This window comes from Pteropus vampyrus, unplaced genomic scaffold, assembly GCF_000151845.1.
Source record: "Pteropus vampyrus isolate Shadow unplaced genomic scaffold, Pvam_2.0 Scaffold85, whole genome shotgun sequence".
Classification (NCBI taxonomy): Eukaryota; Metazoa; Chordata; class Mammalia; order Chiroptera; family Pteropodidae; genus Pteropus; species Pteropus vampyrus.
Genome location: NW_011888866.1, coordinates 5,305,247 through 5,321,574, shown reverse-complemented (window position 1 = coordinate 5,321,574; position 16,328 = coordinate 5,305,247). Strand labels below are relative to the sequence as shown.

General features: G+C 41.9%; 1 protein-coding gene across 1 annotated transcript in view; it reads right to left on the bottom strand.

Annotated features, from left to right (window-relative positions):
• Positions 1-16,328, bottom strand: part of MYO1E (myosin IE) — a 192,031-nt gene that overhangs the window by 23,439 nt on the left and 152,264 nt on the right. Inside the window, exons 19-23 of the mRNA XM_011363475.2 lie at positions 14,154-14,298; positions 10,646-10,760; positions 10,261-10,430; positions 8,467-8,612; positions 1,466-1,612 (exon numbers count right to left, since the gene is read on the bottom strand). Coding sequence (XP_011361777.1) covers positions 1,466-1,612; positions 8,467-8,612; positions 10,261-10,430; positions 10,646-10,760; positions 14,154-14,298 — 723 coding nt within the window. The remainder of the gene's footprint in view (positions 1-1,465; positions 1,613-8,466; positions 8,613-10,260; positions 10,431-10,645; positions 10,761-14,153; positions 14,299-16,328) is intronic.

The window sequence follows — 16,328 nt, the reverse complement described above, 5'->3', positions numbered from 1 at the left end:
ATAAAAATGAGGCAAGACTGGGTAACCTAAACTGGCACAGGGCCCTGCGGATGGGGTGACGTGACAGCCAGGGTTTGGGCACTATGGTAAGGTGAGCCCACTGACCAGAGGCAGAATTGTTTGGGGCCTAACACCTGTAAGAAACCACTTGGCGAAGGAGGTACCCCATGATAAATGTCAATGTCACTCTGCTGGTGCACTCAGGTGGGACTACCCGGGGACAGAAGGAAAGGGACAACTTCCAGGCCACATCTGCTGTGGTACGTCCTGTTGCCTCTCTCTGATTCCCCTGGTCTGTGTTTATGGAGGACTGAAGAACGCAGGACACACATTATCCCATGTCTCCTTAGCGAAGAATGCGGTTATTTAACTAAGTTCTATTCCGCCACCATCACCCCACCCCAGGTGGAGAAAAAGACAACACTTAACGACCAAAATCCAAATAGAAGAGAGGTTTACTCACAACTCCAAGGCCAGTTTTTATTTTTCATATTGTCTCTATGCCTATGTCATGCAATTCCATATTCTTCTTTTTTAACTTATATTTTCTCATGTTCATAATTTTAAGTAGTTGTCTGTTATTCTGTTGAGTGGGTTGGTTCTTCATAGTCTTCCTTTTATTTTCTTTCTTTTTTTGAGTTATTCTTTTATCACAAATTCCCATACAAAATGATTGCCCCTGGTACGGATGGCCAAATTGTTCTTTGGAAAACTACAATGGATGCATACAGCTACCAGAATCTATTTCACTGCAACCACAGCAGCACTAATCATGGTGAGTTTCCCTCATCGTAGAATTAAGGCTTTACTTTGGGGCCTCATTCTTGTGAGTGAAAAGAGATAGATGGAGGATATATCATGTTACAGATGCAGATTTAAGAGAAAAAATAATTCTCACTTGGCAAATAGTTTAGAAGCTCAACAGTATACCAGGAACTGGTCCAAGAGACCTTGTTGCTAAAACGAAGGAAGGTGTACTGAGACACAAGGCCATCCACAGCCCGAAAGTCCCCAAATGCCCCACCCATAGGTTTTATTATGCATTGATTTTGGGAACTTAAGCTCTCACTCTAATCACTTTCTTTTGCTTCCACCTTTACTCTACTTCTGTCTGCTCTGCTAAATAAAATATTATTTTATTGGTGATATACAAAAATCTGCCTTTCTCTGCCTCACTTTGGTGACCTTTGTCTAAATGACAAAAGACACCATTCGAAGTCATTATTTCACAGAAATGCAAATGTGACCTTTTCTAAGTCTGTGATAACCATCCGAACTGTCTTCTGCAGATTCCGTGGGGGAAGCTGAGGCACCGATGGTAGGCTTTGCTGAAGCCACTGCAGCCAGTCAGACCCCCACCCCCGCCCCAAGGATCTCCCCTCCCCTCTCAGCCTGGACCGCCGGCAGTGAGGTCAAGCCCCTCTCTGGTTTTACTGAGAAGTTTGGGCCCCAGATCCCGACTTACGTATTGCTAAATTTCAGAGGTAGTTGCTTCTGGGTTTTTTCCTCATAACGCTTTGCTAAGAGGCTCAAGAATTCAGTTTTGAAGACGGATTCAAGCAAACTATCGTATTCTTGTTCATGGAGAATAAAAATGTCATCTTGCATAGTACTGCAAAGGGATTAGAAAGACAATAAAAGTTGCACTTTTGTTTATTCCAGTCTTTTTTCACTCATGTTTTAAGTCCTTAAGTCAGTACTAGGTTACTATAGTCTTTCTAGTATGTAACTGAACATAAACAATTTCACGTGAGTTCCAAGTTAGTAGAATTGACGATATGGTTATAGCAACTGTAATAAATCCTAATTTGAAGAATTGTAAACTCAGTTATCAAAAGGGAAGCTGAACTCCTGGGCTTCATAGGCACTCATTATTTAAGAGCCTTTGGGTATTCAGTGCTCTGCTTGCAACGGGTGCCAGGTGCTGCTGAATGTACACGTACCCCACAGTACAGAGATACACCAGACAGGTGTACAGACGGCAAGCAAGTAAGCACAACTCTCACATTCAAGTTAATGAATTTCTTGGAGCAGAAAAAGAACACACCTTTGCAGGAACTGCAAGTTTGGACAGGGCAGGGCTGTGGAGAAACTCATACCTGGAGGGGAGAATGGAAGGGAGAGGCCAAGACAAACCCTGTCCTGGGGGAAATGCTCAGTGGTGGGTTGGGGGTTGATTAGACACAGTTCCACCCACCTCCAGGCCCAGCTAGACTTTGTGGAAACTACAACACACATATAATTGGGAATCTTCATTCCCTAGTTGTTAGGTATATAGCTCAGTTGAAAGACGCCCCCACCTTCAAAGGCTTCATAATATACAAGTTTACTGTTACCACCAAGCACCACTGCCAAATATCTAAGACAAGCCTCTAAAGAATGACATTTCATAAAGGATAATAAGTGTTTTTTCAGGTATTAAAACCAAAGTAAGTGGATTTGCTTCGATGAATTAACCATGGTTTTATTTTAATCCCTCCAAGTGCAGGAAATGTCAACGACATGGTTCTTTTAATAACAAGTCGAGCTGTGTCACATAGGAGCTGTGCCCTGCTCTTGAGGCCCCTGGTACCACTGCACCAGTAGGATTACTATGCTGTGAAAAGCCAGATGGTGAGGCCAGCATGGAGAAATGGGGTGTAGACAATCTTGGACATGAGGGATTTTTCTTCCATGTAGAATTTGATCCATTGAAACTGCAGCTCTGTGATCTCTCTGTTTAGTCCCATGAGTATGACAAGGCCAGGGTGGGAAGTCCATGGGACCAGAGGTCTTCCTTGGGCAGAGAGACACTTGGTGGACAGTCCTAGGCTTGTCAGGAACCTTCTCTCTCTGGGCTAAGTCAGGGAGCTAAGGACTTAGATCTGAATAAGCCAGGAGCTATAGCCATAGTTTCTCTCACTGAAACCTTGGCCCCTCAGTCTTGCTATAGGAAAGGAGTTTGGTAATCCACAGTAGGAAAAAAGGCTAAGGTAGGACCATAACACACTTGGAATTCAAAGGCGAAGAGCAGCATAAACAAACAACAGGGGAGGAATGGAATAAACTAGCAGCAAGATACCACCACTGGGGGAAGGGGGCTGGCCCCTCACAGCATGTTTATTGAAGATGAGTACGCCAAAGGGTTCTTGGGTGTGAAGTCAGAATACTTCGCAAGCACTTGGGACACATGATGGCCATTTGGATGAAGTACATGGCCATTATTATCACCTCAAGAGTTTGTTTTTAAACAGCCCTACTTCACAACCATGCTTTCTGCACACTCTTGTTTGCACAAGTTGGAGTGTAAGTTTTTGTACCATGATCAAGACCCTGACAACACAGTGGTTCAAACGACAAAGTGTTTTTTTCTGTCATTCAAAAAAATGTGCAAAAGCCAAAGGGCCAACATGAAAGTTCTACGGTGCCCAGAAGCCAGGTATCTACTCTTTCTCTTTACAGATACGACTAGGAAGTGGTACAGGTCACTTCTGCTCATACCTCACTGCCAACACTATGTCACATGGTTACATCTAGCTACAAGGAAGCCTGGGAAATGCAGTCTTTGGGTAGGCTGCCAGCCATTAATGTGTAAAGGAGAGACTAGGTAGTGCAGGACAGCTCACGATCTCCACTAGACCTCCTCGGTCACAAACCTTTCCAAACTAGGAAGTGGAATCTTTTCCTAAAGCTCGAGAATAATATACCTTAGAGAGCTGAGGCCACAAAGCTACTATTATTTTCCTACCTCTAGGAAAATTCTGGAATTGTTTTAATCGCGTCGATTATAGCAATTCGAAACTCCAAAAGGCACTTATGTAAAAGCTGCTTAAAACAACTCTTGAGTCATTTGGAATGAATAAAGTCCAAGCATCCCAGCACAGGAAGAAAAAGACTGCTGCATGAGGAAGGGAGTGTATGCAATGGGGACAGAGTGAAACAGGAAGTATCACTTTCTGGCGTATGGGGTGAAGAATGACGCTCCTTTTGGGGTGGCCTGATTCAGAGCACTCTTTGACATGTCTGGACGCATCTGTTTGCCTGGCTGTACTTTAGGTAGGACAGTGATTATTGAGCAGGGCGAAATGAGTCCAACACAAGTAACCTTGAGTAGTTTAATGTGCTTAGATTTATTACGAGTTTCACTACCATAAAGAAAAAAAAGAAAAAAAAGCAAGCAGGCCAAAACTTCAAGGTCAATTATCAGTCTGATTCTGGAAATGAGAAGAGATTGTTTGGACACTTTGACTTCAACCATCAAATTCAAAACCCCTCCCTTCCGTGACCCAGGCATGAGAGTCAGGGAAAGCACCTTCGTTCAGGTCAGAGTTTCAGCTCATTCCCCTCTCCTCAGCCCCTGCTCCTAGATCTGGAAACAAAGCTTTTACATTTATTTATTCTAAAAAATCAAGACTTATCTTTGGACTTCACCCCTGTCTAATTCATATGCTCAAGCTGCAATTCCTTACAGATGTTTGTACCCTGTGTTGAAAGATCTCTGACTAGTCTAGTCTCTACTTTCGCTTTCTACTTGTTTTTTATCCCCTCATCTTTGTGGCTTCTTGTGGTATTGCTGACAACATCAGAAAACCTTGTTTTATTTCCTTAACCAGTATCTTCTTCGCAAAAACTTTAGTTACAAAACACTGAGTAAAGTCTTAAAATTTTTTAAGCTAAAAAGGCAATTTCCTAGGAAAGCCTCGCCTTTATGTCAGTCTTCAGAAAAAGCTTTTGTGATTGTGAAATATACACTCCTTTTAGTACATATTTCGTAATCTGTACTGTAAAGTAGAGGTAAATAAAGAAGAAAATAAATCTAATCCAGAATTCTACCACTCAGAGAAACCAGTGGCAGAAGTTTGGGATCCTATTAATATCTCTGAGAAAGTATGGATACAGGTTGTGTCAGGCCTCACCACGGGCCTCCCAGGAGAGGCTTCACCTGACCCCTGGGTACAAAGTCTCACTCGTGTCTTTGGTATCCCAGGAGCACCCTGTGTAACCTCTGTGGGACATGTTTACTCAGGTGTCTGCTCCCCCTTCCAGAATGGGAAGGAGCACCTCAAGGCAGTGACTATGTCTCATCCGCCTTTGAATCCTAGGGCTGAACACAAGGTAGGTGGTCAGTTCAAAAATGTCGATGATTTCCAGGTTCCCAAAGCTCAGAGGCCACAGCAGGTCAAGACTGCAGTGACGCTTCAAGTTAGCCGAGCAGGTGGTAAGGCAGGCTGTCCTTACTGCCAGAGGCTTAGGGCAATTAGGCAATGAAATATTCCAGGCAAGAATGTCATGACCGGGGAAGCTGGAGCCTCTTTTTAAAGCCCCCTCTCACAGGTTGCTTTTCTCATTACAAACAAGGACTGGAGAATCTACTGACCCAGACAGGCAGCTATGTAGCTTTTGGTCTTAGGCCTCTGGTGGTCAGCTATTAGAATGAGAAGGACCAAATATGAGATTTTTGTGGTACCAACCTCATCACCTAACAACAGGAAAGCAAAACACATAGGCTGTTACACCTCGTGGCCACCATTCTAGCAAATTGAGTTTTTCAAATAAGAACGATGCCATGTAAGTACTTGGACAAGAAGCAGCTCTTGACAGATCTCTCAAAAACTGATGCCTTGGCCTTCTGTCAACAGACATCCCAAGTCTCAGAAATCTAATGTCTCAATTATATATATTTCTCTGAGCTACTGGGCCTATCTCATTTCTTTCTTGTAAGTTCATTTCTCAAAAAAAAATTTCAATTTTAATTCAACAAGATATATTTCAGTATATTTAGGAAAGGTAAAGACTTCTAAAAATATGATATCTACTAGAGGATTAGAAAAAGCTTTTTATTATGGACGATTTCAAATATGTTAAAAAAAACAAACAGGATAGCAGAGTGAGCTTCCACACGTGAGGATGTTTCAACAATTAGCAATCAGAGACAATCGACTTTATCTACACTCCCACTTCCACACACAAACTAGGTTATTTTAAAGCAAAGTAGAAATATTATTTTACCCGTATCTCTAAAAGATAAAGCCTCTTTAAATAAAAATAACCACAATACCATTATCACACCTAGAGAAATAAGCAATAAATCCTTCATATCAAATATTTAGTCATGTTCACATTCCCAAATTGTCTCGTAACTGCCTTCATATGGTTGGTTTATTTGAATAGGGAACTGTGAGCCCATTTTGCTGTGAGACTAGTTATGCTGTAGGAGAGATGGGCTGAAAGATCAAGACTGTGGGACACTTCGATAGCTTTGACCAGAAGAAGCCATTAGGTGGGCATTCCAGCTGATAATCAAGAAGTAAGCCTCATTATTCTGTAACTTGTATATGTTACAACCCTTACTGAAGTGCAAGACAACTGTGAAAATCTTTCTCTATATCAGTATTGAAATATATTTGAACACACACACACACACACACACACACACACACACACACACACACACTTGGTGATCTGGTACCACAATCAATTTCTACTCTGGGTTTGATTCTATACACACCATCACCCATCTGGTTGATTCCTAACTTGATTTAGGTTATTGGCTTAACCCAACGGATGAAGAGAATGAGGAAACAGTATTCATCTTGCTGTGAGGCTCAGTGACTGCAATATGCAGACATCGCAAGCTGAAATGATGCAGGCTCTTTTTTTTCCCCCTAGAACCAGAACGACTTGCAGGCTAAGTACTTCATTTATTACATTCTCTAACAAACGAAGGCCACTAGGAAACAAATGTCCAGACCATGAATATTAAAGAGGAAGCAGAAAAAGAAGCTGGTTTTACCATGAGACACCATATCCCCCAGAAATTTTGAAATTTTCAGTATGAATATCCCATACCTTGATAAATCTCAAGGACTCGATCAATAAGATAGTAAATGTCAAAATGTGTGACACAACTGTAGATATGATTATTTATGATCAAGTACTCACTTCAGTGCTGTGAAGGTTGAAGACAGACCTGGGCAATAATAATAGTAAGAACAATAATTACGCTCAGAGTAATAACGAGCACATGAACTCCAGAGCTGGGATTCCCTGGTATTAAGTCACAGCTACTGTCAAGTGTACATGGCATATTTCAGCTAACCCAGCTTAGCCCAGGTATGGCTGGCCCCATGCCAGGACAGACAGAAGCTTCCAGCTGGGTTCCTTAGAACATCAAAGTCCAGTTAGTCAAGAAGAGAGTGGCCAGCAGGCTGCCCAGCTCCAGCTGTGACGCAGCTAGTGGGCCAACTGCTCAGGAAGACCCAAAAACCAGACAGTGTCTGGAGCTTTTCCTTGAAATCCATGGCTCGGAGACATACCTGAGGTGGGGCTGCCAAAAGGCTGCCGAGGGTCCCATCTGCTTAGAATTTTTACCACATCCCCGAGTTGAAATGTTTTAAACACTTAACCTCACTGTACCACCTGGCCCTTTATCAGGAAACTTGGCAACAGATAGAATCAGAAACCACAGCGACACAGGCAAGAATGGACACAACTTGAAATCTGCTTTGGATTATCACACTGGAGAGCTAGGATTTCCAGCCTGGAAGGCCAGATGCTGGACCACGCAAAACCCCTGCTTTTTCTTGGGAGCGGCAGTTTTGTGTTCTGTGTGGAATATGAATTTAGAAGGAAGACATGTTCAAAAGCAACCAGAACATCACTACTTGTATTGCAGTGGCCGCCGTATCCTCAGAAGGGCTTAGGGATGCAACTCAAAGAGGAAGCCACTGGGCTCAAAGGGGCCTTTCTTCCTTTTTCCTCAGTCTTATGTAGACTGGGAGGATTTCCTCTCTCCAGAGGGAACTTAGTCTGGTACTTCTTAACATGGGAGGATTTAGGGAAGTCCCTCTGCCAAAAGAAAGCTAAAGGGCTGACAGGAAGAGCAAGGGCCCCTGCCTGTGAACTTGGAGTCCAAGGGAGCATTTGGCAACGACTCCAGGGCTATGGATTATGGAGACCAATCTGTGCTCCCTCCTTGCATGAACAGGCAGAAAAGACTTTAAGGAGTACCAAGAAACTTCCCTTCCAGCATAATTAGAGGTCACAGTAAACTAAAAACAATATTGATGACCTAATGGCCACCTCTGTTTGGACCTTTGCTAAAGAAATGGGTTAGGTCTTCCATGTGGGTGAGGTGGGCCTGTCCCTGGACCCATGGCCCCACTTCAGTAACAGCAATTATACTCTGTCAGTTTTATATACTAGGTTTATTTCTCAAATTTCATGGGTACAAAGGACCTCAGTATCTTTTGATCAGAAGAGCTAACTAGAAGGTGATTTTTTCTTGCTATCTCATTTCTGTTCTATCAGGATCTCGGAGATCCATGAAGGTTAGGTCTTCTTAGGGAAGAAGAGGAGATTCAGTTCTCTTCATCATGATTTTGACAACTGGGGAGCCTACCAGGCCTTTTTCCAGGCTGCGTTTGGAATAGCAGATGACAATGCTGAGGAGACGGGGCACGCGTGCTTCCACCCCTTGCCACTCACCTGAGGGACACGGACAAAATCCTCTCCATCTCGATTCTCCGCTTCAGGACTTCTTTCACAAGCCCTTTGTCTGGGCCCTGCTTGACCTTCTCTCGTCCAATTAAGTATAAGCACTTTGGAGTAAGAAGCAAGTCTCGTTTTACACCCTGTAAGGAGAGGTATTTTAAGAAGGTGGAAAGATGTGTCGATGTGACAACTTTGGGCATCTGTTTACAGATGAAGGGAAGCTGCCTTGGGTAGCAAATTTTCCCTACCATCTAACCCCATCCCTTGAGAGCAGAAGGGGACATTGTTAATAATTATTAGACTGACATACGTGAAATTAATGATACTTGAATCTCTCTGACTTACAAAAATGGCAAACTCATATGGATCCGCCTAAGGTGTCAGGACAAAGGTGTAAAAGGACAGTCCCAGACGAACCAACACATATAGTTACACTACCAATTATCTGTTAACGTTTCTCAAACAGGGCTCCATTCCTCAAGTGTCTGCATATATATTTTTTGAGTCCATGAAATTTTTGCTTTTTAAAACTGATAAAATTTCATTTTAATGACAATCCTTAAAAATCTAATATAAACATACTTTGGATTATGTGGGTTACTGACCCCCTTATACCCAAATACCATTGAGAGCCCTAAGCATTAAAATCTGCCACTAGAGCAGCTGGCACCATATTGGGGATGTAAGGATGATTTGATTCCAGCAAAACAACATTATCCTTCTTGTTAATACTTGTTAATTTCATTTTTTTTTTCTGAACAAAAAACAAACAAATAATTAAAAACAAAACAAAACAAAAAAAGCTCTTGATGGATTCATGGGCTACTGTGGCTTCAGATTTCACTTTTGGGGCCAAGATTTTATTAGGCAAAAGAAATAAAGTGTTGAAGGGAAGAGGTAAAAAAAAAGTCAGTTGTTCCTCCAGGGGCCATGTGAAGGCCTTTCTTAGTCATTCATTAAGGCAGGAGTCCCTAAGCTTTTTGGCACCAGAAACCAGTGCTCCTCTGAGAATCTAATGCCTGATGATCTGAGGTGGAGCTGAGGGGGTGATGCTAGCACTGGGGAGCAGCTGCAAATACAGATGAAGCTTCGCTTGCTCACTTGCCACTCACTTCCTACTGCGTGGCCTGGTTCCGAACAGGCCACAGACCAGTATGGGTCCGCAGCCCGGGGTTTGGGGACCCCTGCACTAAGGGAAGATGGGTAAGAACACTTAGCAATATTGACTGACATTCTGAATCTTTTGACCTAACGATTCTATTCCTATCCATTTATTCTAAAAGCATTAGCAGACAAATGCACAAAGATATGTGTGAAAAGGATGCTCACTGTATCCTTCTTAAAAAAATAATGGTAAAAGAAAGGGAGCCCACTGAGAATGGATTAAGGAGAAATTGATTAGAAATATAGTGAAGCATCTCTTAAATGGAATCCTATGCAGCTAAACAAAATAATTTATATTGACATATCTATTAATATGGCAAGTTCTCCATGGCACAGCTTAAGAAAAAAACAACCCAGGACAGAAACCAGCATGTAACGTACATCTCATTTTTGAAAACTAAATACTCAGATATATGTCTGTATAAAAAAAACTTCTAAAGGATACACACAAAATGTTAACACTGTTTTTGGGTATAGGTGGCTATTTTTCTTTTGGCTTATCTATATTTTCTAAATTTTCTTACAATCAACGTTTTGTTTGGTAATAAGAAAAGTAAAATTATGAGTTATTTATAAAACTAAGGAATGTCCAGTGCCTCTCGGAGGCAGGTAGTCAGCATGTACCTTGAACCTCCTGTCGTACTTGGTCACTGTGTCTGCAAAATCGATCTTCTCCCTCTTGCCCACAAATTGCTGAAGTTCCGGGTGGTCCTCCATCCCAATGTAATCCCCAATGAAATTCCTGTTAATGCTGTTTCTCCTTCTCTCCTTCTTGTTCAGCAGGAGGTCTGAGGCTGCAATTCCCACAAGGCAGAGAAGGGAGAAAGATCAGTCCTCCAGAAAAAGGAGGAAAATACTTACTATGGAAACACACAGAGAAACTCTAAAAGAATGCAAGATTTTTAACACATGACATTATATGCAAAGTAAACTGAACTTGTAACTTTCGTCTAGGCTCAAAATTATTCTCGAGATTTGATAAACACATGAAACGAAATGACTAAAATACCTTCTTCCCTCATTTGGACATATTTTTTTCGGGCCACGAATTTCCTCCACGATTTCTGTATCACTCGAGCATACCCATCATACTTTCTCTCTCTCATTTCTTCTAGAAGAAATAGCTATGAATGTAAAGAAGACAAATGTGAGCCAATTCATAAGACCTGAGCATCACTTTTTTTCTGGTTATTTCAGGCACACTCAATTTAGCCAGAGCCATACATGGGAACCAGCTTCTCAGACTCATAACAAATGTGAAAAAATGATTACTAGCGATGTTGGTTATGATCACTATGACTTTTTTATCTACACATTTTTTTCTTTTAATAAAAAACATAATGGAAAATAGCTAAATCTGAGTGCATTCAGTTGGATCTTAAGAATGGTGCCCTGCCTTGCTCATAATCTCTGTGAGAATCGAAATTCAGTATTTATCCACTTATTCCCTACCTTGATCCAGAGAGGATAGTAGGTGGCTAGATCAAGTGAGTTGGTGGAGACTGTTGCTTACTTAGTGCTGCATATAGCCTCTTAAGAATTTCCCAGCTTTTGCAGGGGCAGACCTTCTGCTGCTGTGCAAAGAGGGCTGCCCTACTTTCAGTTCCATGAAAGTACAGACTTCCTACCTCAGAATTCTCCAAGGAGTCACTGGGGCAGAAGCCAACAACTGCAGTGATTGGAATGGGACTTACGATGATAGGGGACCTTACTTTGTTTAAGGTCCCCTATCAGATACTGGCAGGTCTCGAGACTCAGGCCATTTTAACAATATTATCCCACTCAGCAAAGCTCTGGAATAATGAAGACGATAGCAATTAGCTGTAATGTACCTAGCACCTGCTATGGGTCAGGAATCATTCTAGATGCTTTACATGCATCTTTTCATTCAATCCCTCCATGGCTACACGATCCACGTATTTCTATTGTCTCCATTTTACAGATGAGGAAATTGGAACCAAGATTGCATGGGGCTGGAAAGTGAACCAAAGTCCTTCGAGTGCTGTCAGGCTTTTTCTCACTTTGACATACAAGTCTTTCTCTGTAAATCTGCATTTGATCAACTCGTAATATGGTGGGAAACTTTCTCATTCACCTAGGAAGTGGTTTACATGACTCCTTAGGAAAACAAGATAAAACGGACCAATAAAAACCTGAAGTAAAGATGATGAACAATCACTGCAGAAGTGTTCCAGAAGTAAACAAGCAAATTTGGTTTGAAGGCAGCTGGGTTTGATTTGTTGTCTCTATTTATCTGGTCTATTCGCAGGAGCCACATCTGACCCCTTCTGTCACTCAACTTCTTCCCATAGTCCCAGCTTTGCAAAAACAGTATCTCAAAGGCAAAATATCACAGCCTACAGTGCTATATACAACAGGTATGAGGAGCATATTTCTAAAAATAAAAGGGAATATATGGTTTAACAACAGGACAGAATGTTTAAAATATGAGCCCTGCGGTCTCCTGTTGTAAGAATATTTGTTGGTGTTTCTTTTCTTTGTGTGTTGGGTTTCTGAGGCTTGATATCTTCTCCTTTAACAGAACTATTTCAGAGTACCATAGAAAACACCCTCGTGACTCAGAAAGGATGAAGAGGCAACCAATATCCAACTTCCTATAGACTATTTCAAAGATTAGCTGGGTTTTAGGTTCTTTCCAAAAGCCATACCAGTTTGAAATCTGGTGGGTTGGAGGAAAAAGAAAGAGGAAACACAGAAAAGAAAACTCCCAAATCATGGACACATGCAACAAATAAACAAAACCAAACCCTTTGGTGCCTGATGTCTAATGTGGGTTCTTAAAACAAATGGGTTATTTTATATATTCAGCATACTTACTATGAAAGTCAAGGCAAAAATCACAAAGTGGACATTTAGAAACCAATTTTTCTAAAAGTATTTTTCACGTCAAGATTAAATGTGGACGGATGAGTGATGGGGGAGGGGAGAGAGTAGCGATGATGGTGTGTGTGTGCGTGTGCGTGTGCGTGTGTAAAAAGATGGGGGAAAGGAGAGTCAAGTGATGGTAATAAAGAAATTGTAAGAAAGACAAGGAAAAGAGAAACCAAAGATAAATCTTGATTTTTGAGCTAAAACCCCAAAGCTCAACAGAATCATAAAAAAAGTATGCAAAATATTGAGGCTGTTTTAATTATGTGAAAATTTAGCAAGTCAAAAAAGTAAAAGCGGGTATGAAATAACAGGAGTTCTGCATTGTACTGATAAATCACTCCATCCCATTTTAGAAAGAACAGGAACTGTTCTGTGGGTTGCTTAATGGTGTATGACACAACATTTTCATTTTATATTTGGAAATGAAATCGCTGTGAAGCTACAAATAACTCAAAGTGGAAAATGCTACCACAAACTTTTCATAAACGGATTCTATAGATGCGTGCCATTTATTTACTTAATAGTCTTTATGGTTCATAAAGTCATTCATTTACAGCCATTATCATTTGTGGGTCTCAGGCTGATCCTCTGGGGCAGGCAGAACAGCAGCTGCAGGCCCCATTCTGGGGGACAAAACTCACCGAGAGACCAGGATTTGCCCGAAGTTAGGGGTTTCTGTTATTACACACAGTAAGTTCTCATGTTGTTTCCCCTCGGTCAGATGACTAATTTTGCCGAGTTCACCATAGACTCTTGAAATGGAGTCTTATGATTGTTAAAAGAACCTTAGGAAATGATGTCAAACCTGAGTAGTCCCAGTAATTTCTCTAACTTAAAAAGTAACGTCTTCATTCCATAGCCCCAGAGCTAATGGGGCAAAATTCGGCTGTGTTGGGTTCCTGCTCAAACTGAGAACTTCTTACGGACACTCAGTAACCATACCCTCATCAGGGAAGGTGAAGAAGTTTTTCCAAATTAATCTGTGGCAGTCTAATTAAGTTTGTGAATTGTAAAATTGTTTGAATTCCTTACTGGCAAATATTTGTGTTCTATAAACCCAGAGATTTCTCCTCCTACCCATTTGTCTCCTCAACTGCCTTTCCGAGCTCGATCACAGTCCTGAGAATTCTCATCCCCAGTGCTGCTCTGCCTTCACAGAGGAAGCCCAGGCCTGTTTGGTGTCACCTTGACGAAGACACAGGTTTACCCAAGCAAGCCTCCTTGGTGGGACATAGAAGTCCCTTTTAGCTTAAACACTATTGGACACTATAAACAACAATTGGGCACCTTCCGTGAGACACTTTCTACAGGAGGTTGTGAGTACACATGGCGTACAAAACCTCAAGGAGATGACTATCTAGAATGGGAGAGGGACAATAAATTAGAAACCATTGTATGACGATATCTTTATAAAAAGAGTGCTGAGTACCCTGAAGGCTGTGAGGGAGGAGGGGTATGGGAATGACCTACACTGGGATTGGGAGCAGACGGAAACCTTCTCTGAGGCATGAACGGAAAGATGAGAAAAAGAAGGCAGCCATGCTGTGGGGAGGGGGCCAGCGGAGCTGCTGCAGGGAGAGGGGTGGCACCGAGGAAACGAGGGGAGAGGTCAGCCACACACTCACAGACTCGGGGGCTTTGATGAACACTTTGCTCCTCCCCAGCTGGAACTGGTCATTGTCCACGTTGACAGACTGCAGCAAGTGGAGGACACCTTGTTTCTCATCTCCTCTCCACGAAGGCCAGGTGGCTTTGGTCAGAATGGCATACCTGTGAGGACGATTGGGGAGAGAAGGATCAGACTCAGACTGGCCTGACCTGCAGAGGCGCCTGGTGCTGCTGGGATCCTGGCGATCCATTCACCTCTGTTCAAAGGCCTGGCGATCCATTCACCTCTGTTCAAAGGCTTAGGGATGGCCCTCGACAAATGCAAGTCTGCTGGGTCTGCAATGCCCATTTCATAGCTCCGAGTCCCTTTCTATCTGACTGTTTCCATGCTAACGCCTGAGGAAAATCTACTTTTCCTTTCTACCACTGTCTAAAAATAGCACTGCTGAGGGTCGCCAATGATACTTTTTAGGCAAAATCAAATGGCCTTTTATCAATACTGATTTCCCTGATTTTTTCAGAGCACTTAACAGTTAATGCATAGTTTTATAAAGCTCCCTATAAGCAGTTATTATTATTACTATGTATCAAATTTCATCTCTGGAAATCTGTCACAAGGCCCTGGTGATCTGGTCCTTGGCTAGTCTTCAATCTCTTCTCTCTATTCCCTTTCCTGGGAGGATGGCCTCTTCTTCAAGCACACTCAACTCTTTCCCTCCTCAGAGCCTTTGCTCAGGCTGTTCCCTCTACCTGGTGTGCTGTTCTCCAACTCCTCACGTGGCGGCTCCTACTCAGGAGGACTCCCCTTCAGTGACACTTCCAGAGAGAGCCCTTTTTGGACTACCCAAGCAAAAGCATCCCCTGCTATTTTTTCTCATAGAAAACATCATTTTTCCTTCAGAGCATGTATCATCATTTGTAATTATATTCATGTTTGTGCCTATTTGGTAAATTTATGCCTCCTCCACAAGGACTAGAGCTCCATGAGTGGGTACCATATCTGTGTGGTTCATACAGCATCTTACATCATGCCTGGTGCACAGCGGTAATAACTAATATGAATGGTTAACATTTACAGGGGGATTTCTCTGCTCAGGTGCTATTCCTGGTGCTTAAATGTGTGATCTCATTTTATTCTTATAGCAACCTGATCAGGTTGGTCTTTCCATTTTGCAAAATAGAGAACAGAAGCAGAGACTCACCCAAGGCTGGGATTTGAACCCCATTCTGTTTCTTTAAACATGGCACTACATATAAACCTTGAATTGGTTGATGTGTAAATATTTCGTGTGTGTGTGTATGTGTGTCTGTGTGTGTGTGTGTGAGAGAGAGAGAGAGAGAGAGAGAGAGAGAGAGAGAGAGAAAGAGAGAGAGAGAGAGAGAGAAGTACAATAAGTTTTGCAAATCTCTTATGCTTCTACCACATTTTCCTTCCTAAGAATCAGAATACACATTTAGGCTTATTTTTCTCAACCATAGTAAGGAGTACGTGCTGCTCAGCTCAAAAAGAATTTACAGAAACCCTGTCCTAAGCTAGTGTTACCGATTTGTTTAAAGAGCAAAGTCTTTCATAATTAACATCTCAGTTTTTAGTCAGAAAATGGATGCTGCTATAGTGATGATGCGAGAGCTCTAGAAATTTATTTTCTTAGATTCCTAGATACTTCTTTTCATATAGCTCTGCTTACACTGTAGGTGTAATGGCCCTTTTCTAATTCAGAGAGCCATGAAGGTGAATTCATTCCTAGTTTAATCCGCCTCCAAATTATCATGAACCTTGATTGTGAGAGGACAGAGTCCATGAGCCTTTATTGTATGGATTGATCTGCCCTTTTGTTAAGCCTCTCCTGATCTTCCTTCCACAACGATGACTTGCCACATATGATGACCCACACTGATGACCAGTAGGTCAGCCATCCCAAGCACAAGAAACAATAGCCCCCCGAGAAAAATGACTTTATTAGATGTACTGGATTTCAAAGACAACTAAGGTCTTCTTCAGCCTGCTAGCTCTTTGTTACATAAAATTTGAATTAAAAAAAAATCTTTACATCCTGCTCCTATGTCATATAAGAAAGACATAGTTGTTGCCTGATTAAATTGCTTACACACAGATTCCTCCTTTCTTAAAAAAAATTAAACAGAGATAGAAAATGCAGCGGAATTCCACTAATTTAGAATCATTAGAGAAG